General features: G+C 40.1%; 1 protein-coding gene across 1 annotated transcript in view; it reads left to right on the top strand.

Moving 5' to 3' along the window:
- Positions 1-15,848, top strand: part of LOC125485798 (WASH complex subunit 4-like) — an 18,789-nt gene extending 2,941 nt beyond the window's left edge. The window contains exons 2-6 of the mRNA XM_048610521.1: positions 124-263; positions 7,262-7,315; positions 8,640-8,705; positions 8,868-8,913; positions 15,680-15,848. Coding sequence (XP_048466478.1) covers positions 124-263; positions 7,262-7,315; positions 8,640-8,705; positions 8,868-8,913; positions 15,680-15,765 — 392 coding nt within the window. The 3' untranslated portion in view covers positions 15,766-15,848. The remainder of the gene's footprint in view (positions 1-123; positions 264-7,261; positions 7,316-8,639; positions 8,706-8,867; positions 8,914-15,679) is intronic.
- Positions 15,849-18,805: the final 2,957 nt, after the last annotated feature.

The raw sequence follows: 18,805 nt of genomic DNA, 5'->3' as shown, positions 1-18,805 counted from the left end.
TTTCGGGCCTGCTGTGTTCATCCAGCTCTACACCTTGTTATCTCAGATTCTCCAGCATCTGCAGTTCCTACTATCTCTGAAGCAAATTAATGCATGTCTCCAAACCTCTGGCTTTCTGCTTAGGAATCCATGCTGAAGTTCAGCTTAAGAATTATGGAAGATTTCTTGAGGAATACACCAATCAGTTGAAAGGAATTGAAGATGCATTGGATGACTCAGTTGGGGATGTCTGGGATTTCACTCTGGATCCAATAGCTCTCAAGGTATCTTTAAGAAAGTCTAATCTTAATGACTGGAACTTTGACAGTAGTGTTGAGTTTTTCTGGGCTTTTGAGTTTTGACTTGCTGTCATTAGGATGTGAACCAATCTCGTGCCCTCTACTTAGGAATTGCTGCAAATGTGAATGAGACGTTTAAACTAGTCGATTAATAAATCATCATTGAACCAACTGAATCTAAACCAGGAAGTTTTTTATGATGATTTCTGCATGTCATTAACATGATAGAGCTTGAGATAGAAAGATATGTTTGAAAGTAAAAGAGTGAATGTACAAAGTACTGCATTTCCCCATCCAATTGTGTACATGTTTACTTTGTGATAACAGTGTATGCTGTTAGCCTATCTGTTATGCTGTAAGCAATGCAAAATCTTGGCAGTTGTGTTAATTAAATATTTTTCAGTTTAACAATTTTTCAAAGTTTTCACAGATACTTGTTACATGGAGAAATGAAATGTAAAAATGCTGCATGGTATGTTAAAACTTAACATGCGTTTTCTGAAGAGGATTCATCCCTCACAGCATTGATGTGCATAATTAGTTCTGGTTTGCAGTCTACTGAAATCAGAATTCCCTTAATCTTCTCTAATCTAAGTACAACCGCAGCTTCCCAGCCTCTTTGCAAGTGCTGTATTTCTAGTATGATTGTTGTAAAATTGCTTGGTGTCCCCTCAAAGACTTCAACATCCTCCTTAACATTTATCCAGAATTGTTCACAATGATGGGGCCTAAACAATGTTCATAAGATTTAGCATAAATTTAATTGCTTTCAGCTTCTCCTTGACGTTGTGAGGAGCCTTCCATGCTCTGATGCACCCTTGTGTGATGATGCTAGAAGCTCCTTACCACCATGGTTGGCCCTCCCAGAAGCAGCATTGGGTGGAGGTATTAGATAAAGTAAGAGTAGTTAAGGGAGGAGTGGGACCGATCAGAGATCAAAAAGGGGATTTACACATGGAGACAGAGGCCTGGCTGAATGAGTACTTGGCACCTCTCTTTTTATTGCAGAAGAGGAGGATGCTGCCTAAGCCATAGTGACAGAAGGAATCTCACTAGAAATGTTCAAGATTAATATGGGAAGAAGTCTCGGATAGATTGGCACTTAAAGTTGACAAGGCACTGAGACTGGATGAGATGCATCCAAGGATTTTGAAGGAAGTGAGGGGAGAAATTTCTGGAGCACTGGCCCTGATCTTTCAGTTTTCCCTAGACTTGAGGGAAGTGCCAGAAGACTGGAGAATTGCAAACGTTACGGCCTTGTTCAAGAAAGGTTGTAAAGAATGTCCTAGCAATTATAGACTAGTTAGTTTAACTTAGGTGGTGGGAAGCTTAAAAACAATTATTTGCAATGGAATTAGTAATCATGTGGAAAAAGGCGTGTTGGTTGGAAGAATCAGCATCAATTTCTGAAGAAGGAATTGTTTAATTAATTGCTACTGTTTTTCCAAGAGGCTTAAGAACGGAGTGATGTGGTTAACATGAATTTCCAGAAGGTGTTTGATGCAGTCCCAACACGAGAGTGTTGAGGAAAGTTACAGGTCATGGTAAAAAAGTGACAGTATAAATGTGGATGCAAAATTGGCTATGTGGTATTAAACGGAGAGTAATGGACAATGGATATCTTTTGGGCTGGAAGATGGTTTTGTGGTAGAGTTTCCTGAGGTTGGTATTGGGACCCTTGCTTTTCCTGGTAAAATATTCTAGTGTGAACAGTACAATTTAAAAGTTTGCAGTTAACACTCAACCTGGAAAAATTGTAAACTGTGAGGAAGACCATGCAGAACTTCAAAAGGGCATTGACAAGTTGGAGTGTTTGGAAAGGAGGTAGATGAAGTTAAAATGCAAAGAAGTGTGAGGTGATGCACTTTTGTCAAAAGAGCATTGAAAGACTATACAAAGTTTGGGTGCAATTCAAAGGAGGGTGCAGGAACAGAAGTACCTGGCTGTATGTATGTACAGATCATTGAAGGTGGCAGGAGAAGTGGAGAGAGTAATGATTAATTGTGTTCTTGACTTTGTTAATAGAGGGCAGAGAATACAAGAGCCAGGTGATGATGGTGTACTTGTGTAAGACACTTGTTAGACCTCAGCTGCAGTACTGTGTACGTTTGTGGGTGCCACATTGTAGGAGAGATGCATTAGAGAGAGCTCAGAAGCAATTTACAAGAATGGTTCCAGGAATGAAAAACTTGAGTTATGAGGATAGATTGAAGAAGTTGGGACTGTTCTGCTTGGAGAGAAGATTTGATAGAAGTTTTCAAAATCATGAGTGGACTGGACAGAGTAGGTGGGGTGAAACCATCCCTGATTGTTAAAGACAAAAGAACAAAATGGCTCATTAAATGACGTACATATGAAGCAAAGGTGACAGGTGAAAAAACTTTTTCACACAGAAAATAGTCTTGAATGTACTGCCTGGAAATGTGGTGCAGACAGGTTCAATTGAGACATCCAAAAGGGCATTGGATGGTTATTTGGATAGAAATAGCATGCAAGGATATCGGGCAAAGGTAGGATATCCTTTGGCACTCGGTAATAGAACTAGTGCAGGTATGATTGGTCAAATGGCCGCCTCCTGTGCTGCAACAATTGTGTGATTCTGTGAAGTGCATTCCAAGAAAATCCTCCATGGCAGAACAGGCGAAGGAAGACTCTGCTTCTCCCTGGCTGTCGATGTAAGAAGTCGCTGCATGGGACTGTAGCCCTTTTTGAAGCAGACTCCATAAACGTTCAGTCAAAACTGCAAAATTAACTACAATCAATTCTGTATGGTGAACTCATCATTGACTCAAGATCTCTTGGGCATTCATACCTCTACTAAAGGGACATCTGCAAGTGAGATATGAAGATTATGGCTATTGACACTAACTTCTGGGAGACAGTGCAGATGGGCAGGATACTGAGAGGCTGACTGTTTGGAAGGACATTGGATGAGGTGAGCAGAATTGAAAAAACTCACCTGACCAACAGGATTTAAAGAAAACAGAGGCCACTGAATCATGCACCTTCTCAGCCTGCTATCTTTCCCTGTACTAAATGCAGCAGAGACCCTGCCAACTCATAGTAGGACTCCTGAGTCTCACAAGGTGATGCTTAATGCTGAGTTGACCAAAGTCAAATCAGTCCTAAGAGATGGCTGCCATCATTTAATCTATTTTCAGTGTGTTATCTTTGTCACGCTATTCACTTCTCAATTCTCTCTCTCTTTTACATTCAGCAGTGTTCTCTATAATGAACAAAAACAAAGTTGCTGGAAAAGCTCAGCAGGTCTGGCAGCATCTGTGAAGGAAAAAGCAGCGTTAACATTTCGGGTCCGGTTACAGCATCCGCAGTCCTTTCGGTTTTTATTCTCTATAATGAACCCTATTACAAGCTTTGTTTTTCAAGTCTATACTTTTGTCATCCAGGGTGATATAGATTGAATGCTGCTTCTTTTTGTCCCATGTGAATATATTCAGTCTGTTCCTGAACTATTCTTCTTTGAAGGTCTTGCATTGCGTATTTATGGTTTTACTGCCAACCTTTGATCTAGACTACTTGGGCCAGATAACTTTATGTTAACTAAAATTAATCATCCTGTGATTGAATGATTAATCACTTTTTTTCTTTTTTTCAAAGACCACTTTATACCTAATTAATATCTTAAACTAACACACATGGGGGAACAACCAACCAACAGTGACAGAAGCAAAGAATTGAGTTGAGAATGTTGGAAGGGATACAATTTTTAAATAAATGTTGTTTATCAAATTTATTTCAGAACTGTGATTGAGTCTTACATTCCAGTGATGTGAAACCACAATCTGGAATTGCTTTAATCATTTTGAAAACACCTGACCTGACTTCGAGAGAATTTTTCAAGTATTTTCATGTACCTGTAGATGGAAACATAGAGTCATAATAGTCATAGAGTCATAAAGTCATATAACACAGAAACAGACCCTTCGGTCCATCCAGTCCATGCCGAACATAATCCCAAACTAAACTAGTCCCACCTGCCTGCTGCTGGCCCATATAGAGTTCAAGGATATTTCTAAACTGTTAGATAACTGAGACAACGAACGAACCATTAATTTACAGTGAGGTCTGAACGACTAATAGATTGTCTTGTCAAGGAAAAATGATTAGATTGTCTCTTTGAGGCGGTCATCATTTAGAACATATGTGGTGTGAATGTTACTTGCTACTTGTCAGCCATGGCTTTCTGCGTTTGAACACGGGTTGCTATAGTTCAGAATAAAAACTCAAAAGAACTGCGGATGCTGGAAATCGGAAACAAAAGCAGACATTGCTGGGAAAGCTCAGGTCTGGCAGCATCTGTGGAGAGAAATCAGAGTTAACATTTTAGATCCAGTGACCCTTCCTCAGAACGTCCAAGCTGCCAGACATACTGAGCTTCTCCAGCAATTTCTGTTTTTATTTCTGCTGTGGTTATAGATTTGGTTTGATTGCCATGCAAAATGCAAATGGGGCATGAGCTTTGTTTGAAATTTGTGTGGGGGAAATAAACTAGAGGAAAAACAGTGGTCCTTATGGTACCTTGTGTCAGAAAGCAGTCAGCATAATTAGCTTAGAAGGCAGTTAGATATTTGCTATATCCACAGTCATGGTCTTAATGAAGAATTGCAACGTTGTTGAGCCAAACATCTAATGAAGGATTCCATCCAATCTTATTTTGGAAAATAGCTGGAAAACTAAAGTGAATTCTAGACAGCTGCGGCATATCAGTAGATTAGATCCAGGAGATATTGGTGAATTTTCAACATTCTTATAACTTCTAAGGGAATCCTTTGGGTTGAGGTTGAAAAAAGTAGAACTGGTTTATAGCACAAGTAGTTAGAAACCATTGTGTTAATGGTGCTTTATTTGTTTAATTAATTTTTCTATTCATTATAGAAGCCAGCCCCCTTTTTTTTTGTTTAAAACATGAAATCTAGTGCTATGGTTCTTTTTAGGACAAAGATTCAGGAAAGACATGGGGGGCAGCTTTTATTTTACACTGTAGTTCATTTGTGCAATAAACGCCAGAGGATGTGGATATGGGTACAGTTACAACTTTTAAAAAACGTTTGGATAAGTATGTGATTAAGAAATATTTGGAGGAATATGAGCCAAGTGCAGGCAGGTGGGACTAGTTTAGTTTGGGATCATGGTTGGCACAGACTAGTTGGACCAAAGGGTCTGTTTCCATGCTGTATCACACTGTGACTCCAGTTAATCGTTTAGTGCTTGGGCTTCTATTTAAATACTAATGGTATCTAACAAGATTAAAGGTCTCCTTTTGGAAGGAGAAATTCCAGTGGTTTATGCAATTAAAGCTAGGACATTGGGTAGTATTGTAGAACAGAGAGCTAGGGGTTCAGGTACAAAATTCTTTGAAGTTTGCATCATATAGACAGGGTGGTTAAGAAGGCATTTAACATGCTTACCTTCATTGTTCAGTATTTTGAGTATAGGATTTGGGATATCATGATGAGTTGTACAGGACATTGGTGAGGCCTCTTGTCAAGTGCTATGTCCATGCTGGTCACCCTGTTATGGGAAGGATATTATTAAACTGGAGAGGGTTTAGAAAAGATTTGCCAGGATTGGAGGATTTGATTAATAAGGATAGGCTGTGACTTTTTTCAGTGGATTGTAGGAGGTAGACGGGTGACCTAATAGAGACTTATAGAATCATGAGGAGAATGGAGAAGGTGAATGGCAGGTGTCATTTCCCTATGGTGGGAGATTTCAAGGCTAAAGGGTTTATTTTTAAGGTGAGAGGAGAAAGCTTTTAAAAAAAGACATGAGGGGCAAACTTTTCACACAGAGCACAGTATATATGTGGAATGAACTTCTGAAAGTGGTAGATAGGGGTACAGATACAGCGTTTAAAAGACATTTGGATAAGTATGTGAATACAAAATGTTTGGAGGGATATGGGTTAAGTGCAGACAGGTGGGACTAGTTTAGTCTGGGATTATGGTTGGCGTGGACTGGTTGGACCGAAGGGCCTATTTCCGTGCTATGTGACTCTGACTCTATCATTAATAGTATAATTACTTAGAAACTAAGCAACCTGCTGAACTGTTTTGGTCACCTGTTTCAATGAGGCTAACATGAGAGAAGTGTCAAAAGCCTGTGGAGATGTCCACTTTCAGGTGGATTTGCAGCAGCTTTTAGCGAAAGCTAAATGTGATGTTGAAGGTTTCATTCTGGATAAGTGCAGTCTGTAACAAACTGAGGCAGTACTGAGGTCGTATCAGGACGTTTATGCAATATTTCTAATCTGGTCAAATGTTGTCCTGCCTTATGGTATCACCATCAGCCTGAGGGAAAATTGATCATCGATCGGATAGGGCATCTTTTTGATCTGGAATGCACACAGAATGTAGGGCTACAATCCCAAGAATATGGCAATTTAATTAAATTTGATTTTTTTAAAAAATAAGCTAACTTTGGTTAAACTGGCCATGGAACTGGTGGATTGTCATTTAAAAACTGAATTGGTACACTAATGAGTTAGAGGGAAGTAAATTTTCCATCTTTACTTGGTCTGTCTTTTTTGTACTATGCCCTATGACTGGGTTGACTGACTCAACTTGTGACTGACTCTTAATTGAGCTGGCAAGCCAGTCAGACTGTACTTTGTAGTGGAGGTACATTTCACCATCCACTTTATTGCTTCAAGAATGCCACTTTCTGTATCCTTGTCTATGTGGGTATTGGGTAAGGGGATCAGGCTCATTGTGGTACTTGTGGGCATGTTTTGACAGTGGCTGATGTAAATAACTGAAACTGTTAGACAGCAACAGATGACTGACACCATGTAACTGCTTGCCAGTGAGGGAGTTGCTGCATTGACTGGGAAGGAGAAAGTGATAAAGAGGGGAGAGTACAGTTTTAGTGTTATACAGTATTGAATATTACAGCATGATTGAATTACTTGTGTGGGGGGTCATGCAGAATTGTGATTAAGCACTTTGTAATTTTTGTTTTAGCTTTTGCCATATGAACAATCTTCGTTGCTGGAGCTTATTAAAACTGAAAATAAAGTAAGTTGATATCCAGTAATAAATTTGTCAATCACATTTAAATATTATATCAGTTATGTTTCTATATTGTCAATACATTTTAATGAATCTAGAATATTAATATATTTTCTGTCTGTATTTTTAGTTGGTGGTTTGGTTTTGTGGGTGGAGTTTGCCATTCTGAAAGTAGTTTCCGACCATGGCTCTTGCCATTTTCCATTATCTGTTATTGGGTTGATGCTGTAAAGAGGAAAGCTGAACAGGTGAACCACAGTCATTGAAAGCATAAAATGATACGTTAAGGGGAACCTGTAATGATCGCTGAGTAAGATGAAGATGCTATTTTGGCTTCGGTTACTGGACTCAAGCCCCTGACGTTGCCTCTACTCGGTCTACTTATTGACTTCTGACCTTGCCTACTGGGTTTGATAACTGGGTATATGATGAGAGAGGGAAATGGCCCATTGTAATTCAGAAGGTATACCATGGAGGGGTGTGTGTGTGCGCGAGAGTAAGAGACAACATGGGAAGGAGAAAAAGGTAGTGTTGGAAGGATCAACAGCCAGGGATGGAGAGTGTGGTTTATGAAGAGGAGGAGCATACAGCGTGGTAGCAAAGAGGGAGGAATGGGCCGGGAAAGGTAAGCTCTGATGGGGGCAGTATAAAGGGGTATTTTCATGATGAATTAGGGATTTTAAAAACATACTTGTGCAATAAAGACACTAGTTACATAATGAGATAACAAGGTGTAGAGCTGGATGAACACAGCAGGCCAAGCAGCATCAGAGGAGCAGGAAGGTTGACGTTTTGGGCCTAGACCCTTCTTCAGACCCTTCTTCGTTTTTCTGCCCGAAACGTCAATCCTCCTGCTCCTCTGATGCTGCTTGGCCTGCTGTGTTCATCCAGCTCTACACCTTGTTATCTCAGATTCTCCAGCATCTGCAGTTCCCAGTATCTCAGTTACATAATATGTTTTGTGGATCTTTGCTAGTTAGCTATAGTTACAGAATTAATTTGTCAAAAAGATACAAGTTTTCTATGTATATCTGGTTTCAGATGTGGTACTGAGGCAGTGATAGCTTATCACTTTGTTTAAATTGACAGCTCAGGTTAGCTAAATGTGTTAGTGATCACTGCATTTGTATGAAGGGTTACGACGGGAAATTTCCATACAACAAAGTTGAAGTCACACTTGCGTTTTTGTGTTGGATTTAAATGTAAGAATAAATGAAAGCTTTGCTATCGAAATGAGTAACTGTAGAAGGTCTAAAATGTGGAGTTATGTTGCTAGTGGATAATGCTATAATTTGACTGTTTGCTAATTAAGTGAAAATGTCTATTGTAGGTCCTGAATAAAGTGATTACGGTGTATGCTGCTCTTTGTTGTGAAGTAAAGAAGTTGAAATATGAGGTAAAAACTTTACACCTTTTGTTTCCTATGTGCTAAGGAAAGCAGCATTTTTAAAATGTTTTTAAAGTTACCTTGTGTTTCAGGGGAAAAACGTATAAGTTAGCTAAGCTAAAAATGCCTTACTTTTTAAAAAAAGTTTAAAAATGATTTCTCTCTTTTCAGGCTGAAACTAAATTTTACAATGGGCTTCTGTTCTATGGAGAAGGAGGTTAGTTTTGTACTCTACTTGAAATGTTTACATTTACATCTTCATAGGGAGGGTGCAAAATATTCTGCAGGGAGAAGGGAGTGAGCCAAAAGTTGTGGTGCATTACCAGTACCAACACTGGGACCAGTCAGGACGTAATTTTGCAGCAGGCGGTAATTAATCAAAAGGTTGTACCTCAACCATACTGGAATTACACCCCTTGTGGGGAGGTGCACCAGTGTGGTCACGGGTGGGTTTAAGTTAAATTTGCAGAGGGATGGGAACCAACATTTTGAAGTAGAAGAAGGTCTATGGATGGAGAGTGTAGGCTGGTATTTGAGAACGATGTAGATAGTGGAGTAAGAATAAATACGAGGTGAACAAAGACAAGTTTAGAATGCATGTGTAAACATAACGTGAATAAAAGTTGAGCTGTGAGCACAAATAACAGTGTAGAAATATAAAGTAGTTGCAATAAGAAAAGCTTGGCTTAAAGCAGGTGAGTGCTGGGTACTTAATATTCAAGGAAGTCAAATGTTCAGGAAAGATAGGAAGGAGAAATGGGAGGCGGGGTAGCAGTACAGATTAGAGTCATTAGTGCTGGAAAGAGAGGCCTTGATGGGCCAAGGACAGAATTTATTCTCACTGAGTAGAGAATTGAAGAGCATATGATTGTGCTCCTGGGGTATTCGTAGATTTTCAAATTGAGAGAGCAAGAGGAGCAAAACTGAAGAGAAATTACAGATGTGCAAGAAATGTACATTGGAGATCTTAGGGCATTTCACCCAAACATCGAATTGAATAATGCAAGAGTAAAAGGTAAAGACAGGAGAGGCAATCCTCATTTGTTCAGGATGACTTGCTTAACCAGTGTCTTCTCATTCCAGTTGGGAAGGAGCCATTGTTGAATCTTTTTCTGTGGAATGGCCTGGGCCAAATAGCTTAAGTGTCTTTAAGGAACACCTTTTATAAAGATTGTTGTATCAGGAGATGATATCTTTTCAGTCTGGCTATATTTCAACAAGGTTGGGGAACCAAAACCAGGACTCCTGGTTTATCCAGGGAAAGAGAGAATATGATTAAACAAAAGAAGGAAGATGTATGATGAATTTGATACGATTCTGTTGATTCGATGGTCTGGAGGTTGCAAGTGGTAGAAATAAAGGTAACGGAAGAATTTACCCATAATCTTTCAACATTTCTCTGATACAGAGAGAGTTCCTGAGGATTGGATTGTGGCAAGTGTGATACCTTTTTTCAAGAAAGAATGTAAGGACAGTCCTAATAACTGCTGGGCAGTCAACTCAGCATCAGTGGTGGGTAAAGTTTTAGAAATAATCAAGGAAAGAAAATAACAGGCACTTGGAATATTTTTGGTTAATTACGGAGAGTCAACATCTTTTGTAAAGGACACATTGTGATTGACTGATTTGTTGCTAAGTAACAGCTTGAAAAAGGAAATGCAATGGATGTTGTCTATTATGGAATTAATGTTTGACAAATTGCCATACAAGACTGGTTAAAAAAAATTGAGGTTAATGGAATAGGAGGGTAACAGTCAACTTTGGAGAAAAAAAAATTGGTTAAGGACAGAAAACAGTGAGATGTGGTAAATGGTAATTTTACAAACTGGGCCATTGGAGGCAGTGTTATTGCCTAATAAAGGTCACTGCTACAGTCACTGCATTTTCCTGTGACTTGGATATTGGAATATAGAGCAAAATTTCAAAACTTGATGACGTTACCAAACTTTAAGTTGTGGCCTGCATTGAAGATGATGCCATTTGATTGCAACAGACTGTGTGGATAAGTGACAGGTGGAATTTAACACAGAGGTTTGAGGTGATGAATTATGGAGGTGAAGGGATGGTGTGAGGATGCATGTGCTTTGGGATAAACCTGTCTTCTTCTGTGTAATGACCCTTTAAGACCAAAGTGGACTGGGAAGTATTCTGAAAGAAATGAATACACCTATTCATTAATTATTAATTAAGTATTCTTAATTACTTTTCTGATAATGACATTGTGTTGATCCAAGAAATGCCTCGATTATTTGAGGTTACCGTGGGGATGAACAATAATGAAGGAAAGGATTAAAAAAAAAACTAACTGTAGTTAGTTTGGGTGACCCTGTTCTTTTTTCCTGTTTGCAGTTCATGAAGTATAGAATCCATGTACAGAGAAAACAAGCAACGTTCTCTCTGGTGTTGAAGGAGGTTCTGAAAATAATGTAAAGACTGTGTTACTCGGTGTATTATACAGTTGGAAAAAGCAGAGCTGAAGACTAGAGGGGAAAGGGATTGTGGGTTTGAGAAAACCCATTGCTGCTCTTTTGGGGTGGCCAGAGCCCACCAAGAAAGGCTGAGAGTTTGGAGAAGGGAGTGTCTTGAGTTCTGTACCATCAGGATGGTTATAACTCAAGTAAGAGAAGATTTGTCCACCTTTTTTAGTGGTGACATCATCCAAGGACTTTGGATGGGATGCGGCTTCAAGTGAAAGCAGTTGAAGGCCTGAAATGGAGTGGAATATGAGAAATTTTGTGTAGTCAAGGCCATGTTGGAAGAACAGTAAGACAATCAACCCCATTTGTGCAGGAAGTAATGTGTGCTTTTAACTATATAAAGTAATCTTTGCATTGAATATTTAAGGTGCAATTTACCTAATTTGAAATTTTCTTCCCATTTGAACTATTTTGATTTTCTTTTACTTGTTACTGTAAAAACAGATATGAAATCCTGTATATTGGTTTTCTTACCATTGGTTCATGTCTATTCCTTTCTAGGGGAATTGTAACAGATTGGGGGTTGTCTGGTATCTACATTAGAATTTTCCAGAATTTAAACAAACAAGATTTCAGTTTTACTTTTGCTGTATTCAGTGGCAATCGATTTGGATGCCTTCTGATAGACAAACAATTTTGGAAAGAATAGATTTATCTCTTGGTGCCTTTGAACAATTAACAAAGGTTAATGTTAAGGCTGTGGCAAAGGAATGTAGGATCGGAATTTAGAACAATACATTTTTGAATTTCATGGTGCAGCACCTGAAGCTTAAGGATCAACTCATTCAGGTCAGATTAGTAAATTGATTAGAAAAAACAGAATTGTAAAGAGAGAACTGCAAAATCTTGAATTCAAAAGAGATTAATAAGTAAACTAGAAATACAAAACTTGAATTAGTTGGAAAAAGTCTTAGAACTTTGGAAGAGAATTGTGAGGATTGCCTGAGATTTTTTGATTTGGCAAAGAATATTTGCTTGGGACCCAAATTTGAACGAAGAAGAGGTAGAAATAATAATCTGTGTATTTGAGAAAGTTGCTGTAAAACTGAAATGGGTGAAAGAAGGTACGACTGCTTTTGTGGGAAAAGCTTTGAAGGTGTATTCATTTCTTTCAGAAGAACAGAAACTGTGACTGCGGAAAGAATACTGTTCTTGTTGCCTGTGAGTTAGTACCAGAAGCCTAGATACAGCAATTTAGAAAGTTGAAAAGAAAACTAAGTCAATGAAGGTTATGAAGACTTTGAGAATCTTGGGGAAATAGTTCAGAAGTAAGAATTTAAAAATATTGTCTCTGGCAAAAGGCCCCACCAGAATGAATAAAAAAGACATGAGCGTAAAATAAAGGATGCTGCAACTGTTGTGGATGATCATAGATTGAGTCACCAGCATATTAGTAACAGGCCCCAGTTTGGAATCTCCCAGAGAATCTGGAGAAATGGAGAGTTTGATATGGGAAAAAAGAAGTTGTGGTGAGGAAGATGGTAAAAGATCAGTAAAAGTGAAGGTCTGGAGGTTAAGTTTGATTTGAGGCGAACAATTTGAGATTTTTTTCTTAGAAGTAGTACATGTAAAGGGTGAATATTGGAAGTGGAAAAGCAACTATATAGCATTAGAATAGTGCCCCTGCAGAATATACAGTCTTTGTGGGACAAGCCAATAGTTTTGCCTTTTTTAATAATCATGGTGTAGGAAGTGTGAAGTGTTTCAAATTTTATAAGACGAGAGCTGACGTTTAACCTAAGAGGTGTAAGAGCAATGTAGTTACTGATGTTGTTAGGTCATGAGAAGCTCTCTTCAAAAAGGTTGCAGAATAAAGAAGTATCATTAGAATTGGTTACCCATTTCATTCTGTAGGGTTAATTTAAAATGTGACAACATTAATAGTCTTGTTACTGTAGGAGTCATTCCTAATTTGCCCGTTGAATGACTGGATTTTTTTGGGGGGAAATTACTTGCCTCGGGAATTTCTAGTGGATTCTGGAAGACATGCGAGGGTTGAGGTGACTAAAATGCTGTGGGATGAATTTCTTGGATTACTTCAGTCCATGTTCAAATGGAACAAGATCTGGACAATATCCAGGCTTGGGCTGACAAGTGGCAAGTAACAATGGCACTACAAAAATGTCTGGCTATGACCATCTCAAATAACAGACAATCTAACCACCACCCCTTGGCATTCAATGGTGTTACCATCACTGAATCCCCCCCACGGTCAATATCCTGAGGGTTATCATTGACCAGAAACTCAACTGGACTCACCACATTAACACAGTGGCTACAAGAACAGGTCACAAGCTAGTAATAGTAATAGTTAGAAGCAACAAATCACTCACCTCCTGACTTCTCAAAGCCTGTCCACCATCTGCAAGGCACAAGTCAGGAGTGTGATGGAATGCTCCCCACTTGCCTCGATGAGTGCAGCCCCAACAACACTCAAGAAAGCTTGACACCATCCAGGACAAACAGCCTGCTTGATTGGCACTACAACCACAAGCACCCACTCCCTCCACTGCTGACGCTTAGACAGCACTGGGTACCATCTACAAGATGCACTGCAGAAATTCACCAAAGATCCTCAGACAGCACCTTCCAAATCCATGACCACTTCCATCTAGAAGGACAAGGGCAGAAGATGTATGGGAACACCACCCTCTGCAAGTTCCCCTCCAAGCCACTTGTCATCCTGACTTGGAATATATTGCCATTCCTGCACTGTCACTGGGTCAAAATCCTGGCATTCCCTCCCTAATGGCATTGTGGGTCAAGCCACAGCAGGTGGACTGCAATAGTTGAAGAAAGCAGCTCACCACCACCACCTCCTCCAGGGCAATAGGGACGGCCAATAAATGCTGGCCAGCCAGCCAGCCTTGCCCACATACCACAAACGAATCAAAAAAAAAACTACTGGATTGTGTTGCATCTGTAGATCCCAAGCTGATCAGACTAGCCAGATAAATTTGTAATGGGAGACAATTTGAAGGTTGATTATCAGAGAGTATTTATAGGGATTTGAATGAGGAAGGAGGTGGTGTTTAACAGGTCTTCTCTGTTTGAAGCACAACCAGTAGATCCAGCAAGGAGGAGCTTGCGTCAGGCAGCATTATCTGAAGCTGAGAAGGACCCCATGTGGTATTACGCAAAAAATGACGTTTTGATGAGGAGGTGGAAACCTTCCCACAGACAGTTGATGTTGTTTTGGCAAATGACGAAGGGTCCTGACCCGAAACATCAACTTTCCTGTTCCTCTGATGCTGCCTGACCTGCTGTGTTCCTGCAGCTCCTCACTGGTGACTAAAAAGTTGTCCTTCCCTGTTACTGTAATGAATTTCTGAGATTCCAATTGCAGGTTATGTAGATATTTGGGACATTCGGGCAAGAATAATGATGTATTGGCATTGACTACATAGGAATAGAGTTAATTATCAGGATATGTCAAATTGTTGGGAGGCCCCAGCCTTCAATCAACTAGGTCCCAGTTAACCAATAACTATTTCTGAGCCATTTAGCAGGATTTATATTAATTGTGTTGAATCCCTGGAAAATGGAATTGGAGCATAGGTGTTTCTTAATCATGAGGGACTTATCCATTTGGTTTTCAGAGACAGTATCCTTGAGAAAAATCACAACAAAAGTTGTGATTCAGGAATTAATTTGTTTATATCCAGGTTTGGGTTTCCAAAAGAAATTGTCATACTGGTATCAAATTTCATGTCACATTTCAGGAGATCATGTGTGCTTTAGTAATAGAGCGGTTCAACTCAGATTATCACCTGTGGCTCCAAGGCTCTTTTGGGGTATATCCCCAAATTTTCAAAAATATGATGAAAGCCAGTTGCCTTGAGTGTCCCCAAGACACACAAAAAAAATGGTGGTGTTCTTGTTTGCTACAAGGGAGACATCAAATGAATCAACCAGGGTTCAATCCTTTTGAATTAACCGATGGGTATAAGGTTAGGAAACCTGATCTATGAAAAGAATAAGAGTATGAGTGCAGATGGGCCTGATCATACCTCTGGTGTGCGAGGTGGAGGCAGGAGAATCTACCCCAATTATGCAGGACTCCCACTGACCCAAACCCAGGAACTAGCCCAAGATCAGGAAGGAGGTACAATTCGTGCTAGGTTAATGATGTAATTAAACCCAGGTACAGTAATTGGAGTTCTCTTATGCTGGTACCTAAACCAGGAGGGTCTCAGAGATTCTGAAACTTACTGCACTAACTAAGACATGTCCAATTAATATCTCTTAACGGTATGGAACAGTGATTATGTCCTCTGTTACATCTGGCCCAGATGTAACAGAGGTTCAAGTCCAAATTCAGAATTTGTTGACCATGGAAGGGCATTATAACATTTTTATTTTAAAAAAACCTAGTCTATAAGCATCGAGGTTTTTTTATTCATCCAGTGAATATGGGAGTATGAACTTCACTAGCTGGACCTGCATTTTCCATCTGTAATTGCTGTTGAAGTAGTGGTACACAGTGAACTTGTTTCTCTTTTTTAGTTACAGATTCGTGTATGGTGGAAGGGGAGTCACAGATCCAGATGGGCAGGTTTATTTCTTTTTTACAGGTATGCTGTCTCTTTTAGGTTCATGGTTGTTTCAGTGCTCATGTTAAGGATAAAAAAGATTATATTTCCTCAGTGTACAGGCTGAGTTTACGAGCTGATTTCAGATACACCTCTTGGGGGAAAGAACTGATTTTGCTATCCATTATGAAAATAATTTGTATTGATTTAAAAGCAAAATGCTGGTGATCTGAAATAGAAGTTGTTATTGCTAGTGAAACTCAACAGGTCTGGCGTGGAGAGAGAAACATAATGTTTTACGTACAATGATTCTTCGTTAACTCTCTTCTCCCTCCACAGATGCTGCCAGATCTGCTGAGTTTTTTAGCACTTTTGGGATTTATATTGAAATTATGTCTTTAAGCCTAGCTTCTTTACCTTTTGACTTAAATACATCATCTCTAAATGATGAGCTAGTTTTTAAACTATTCATAGATTTTCATTGACAAGGAATTGATCTCCTCTTGATTACTTTTAAAAACTCCAAGCTAGTAGTGACATCACCTTTTCTCCCTCATCTGGAAGGGGGTGAGCATGCCAGCAGATCTGCGAAGTTTTGATTGTCACAATCTTCAAGAAAGGAGATGAGACTGATTGCGATTATGACAAAAGGGTGTCCCTGCTGTCTACTGCAGGAAAAGTCATTACAAACGTACCCATCTATTGTTGCCTACTAGTGGCAGATGAGCCCTTGCACAAGATGGTCTGAGTCATTGCGCAGTGACCACAGCTCATCTTGAAGGCAAATATTTCATTGCAGCTAGCAAACGTTGTTTGGAGCCATGACCATTCAGGAAAGCTTCAGTCTTCCCAAAGAGATAGCAAGATCTGCGGATGCTGGAGTGAGAGATAACCCACTATGGAGCTGGAGGAACGCAGCAGGTCAGGCAGCATCAGAGCAGGAAAGTCAATGTTTCTGGTCAGGACCCTTCATCAGCACTCTGAGGCGAAGGGGAGCTGGGAATTAAATAGAGGAAGGAGGGCTGGGGCTGGGGATGGCGATAGGTGGATATAGGTAAGTGTAGTGGGGAATGGTCAGTGGGAAGGGTGGGGCAGATAGATGGGAAAGAAGATGGACAGATTGTGTCAGCTCAAGGAGGTGGGAATGACAGGGAGGGTTGGACATGGGATGAAGCTGGGGGTGGGGAGATTTTGAAACTGGTGAATTCTATGTTTAGGCCATTGGGCTGTAGGCTCCCAAGGTGGAATATGAGGTGTTGTTCCTCCATTCTGCGGAGATACTGTTCCTGCAGATACAGTATATCCATTGCTCCTGATGTAGAGGAAGCCACATTGTTGAGACCAAGCGCAGACTCGGTGACCAATTCGCAGACCATTTACGGTCTGTACACTATAATCAACAACATCTTCTTCTGGTTGCCAATTATTTTAACTCCCTCTCCCGTTACCTTGGTGATATGTCCATCCTGGACCTCCTCCAGTGCCACGATTTTGCCACATGTAAACTGGAGGAGCAGCACCTCATATTCCGCCTTGGGAGCCTACAACCCGATGGCCTAAACATAGAATTCACCAGTTTCAAAATCTCCCCACCCCCAGCCTCATCCCATGTCCAACCCTCCCTGTCATCCCCACCTCCTTGACCTGACACAACCTTGTCCATCTTCTTTCCCACCTATCCGCCCAACTCTTTCCACTGACCAATCTCCACTACTCCATCTGCATCCACTTATCATCACCCCACCTACCTTTCCCCAGCCCCACCCATCCTCCTTCTATTTATTTCTGAATTCCCTTCCCCCTCTCCAGTCCTGAAGAACGGTCCCGACCTGAAATGTTGACTTTCCTGCTCCTCTGATGCTGCCTGACCTGCTGTGTTCCTCCAGCTTCACACTGTATTGACTTCAGTCTTCCCAAACTTTAAGTGTAGGAAATCTTTACTCAACCAGTAAACAAGAGAGTAAGACCAGAACCAGCAACAAGTAAGGAGCTAGAGGCACTGAGCATCATATCAGGAAAGTTATAAAGTGTCTCAAAGAGAAAGGAACTGCTGGTTCTCAAGCAGCTAAGTTGTTTCATTAGAACATAGCAGAAGGCTTGAAAACGGCAAAGTCCGATTAGGAGCAAGGTAGAAAAATAAAATAGCAAACAACAGAATCACAGGGTCAAAGGCTACACAAATGTGTCCTGCAAAGTGGCAGCCAAATCTACGTTTTTGTTTCCCCACTATGGAGCTCAGCATCAGTGCCTTAATTCATAGAGCATCCCACAGAGGGGACAACAGCCCTTCAAAAGTTTAAACTTTGTGGAATTATTACAGCTCATGTATGTGCACCAGAAATTTTAGAGTACTGATGCATGTCTCTCAATTTATGCTTTATTTCCCAGCTTCAATGACCCAGATACTGGAAGATTTCAGCCTATAATATTTATTAAATTCAGTTTCCAAACAGTATCCTGGCAGGATTTGAACTGCCAAGCTTAGGGTTATCTAGACTTGTAATTATCATTAGATTACCATACTCTCCTGACTCCCCAAAGCCTGTCCACAAATCTACAAGGCACAAGTCAGAAGTGTAATGGAATACCCCCCACTTGCCTGAAGGAGTGCAGCTCCAACAACACTGGAGATGCCTGACACCATCCAGGACAAAGCAGCCCACTTAATTGGCACTAAATTCACTCCCTTCATTGGCACTCGGTAGCAGCAGTGTTAACAATCTACAAGATGCACTGCAGAAATTCAACAAGAGTCTTTAAGTAGCACCATCCAAATCCACGACCACTACCATTTAGAAGGTCAAGGCAAGCAGATATATGGGAACACCACTACTTGTAAGTTCTATTCCAGTCCACTCACCATTCAGACTTGGAAGTATATCACTGTTCTTTCAATGTTATTGAGTCAAAATCCTGGAACTCTGTTTTTAAAGGAATTGTGAGTCTACCTACAATAAATGGGCAGTAGTAGTTCAAGAAGGCAACTCGCCACCATCTCCTGATGGGCCATTCATTATTCTATTGTTAGAATGTTAATTCATTCTGATGTTAATTCATTCTGATGTTATTTCTGTACATAGGAAATGTACAGCCAGCTTCT

The sequence above is a fragment of the Rhincodon typus genome, chromosome 22 (genome assembly GCF_021869965.1).
Source record: "Rhincodon typus isolate 14 chromosome 22, sRhiTyp1.1, whole genome shotgun sequence".
Taxonomy (NCBI): Eukaryota; Metazoa; Chordata; class Chondrichthyes; order Orectolobiformes; family Rhincodontidae; genus Rhincodon; species Rhincodon typus.
This window is presented reverse-complemented; position numbering and strand designations above follow the sequence as displayed.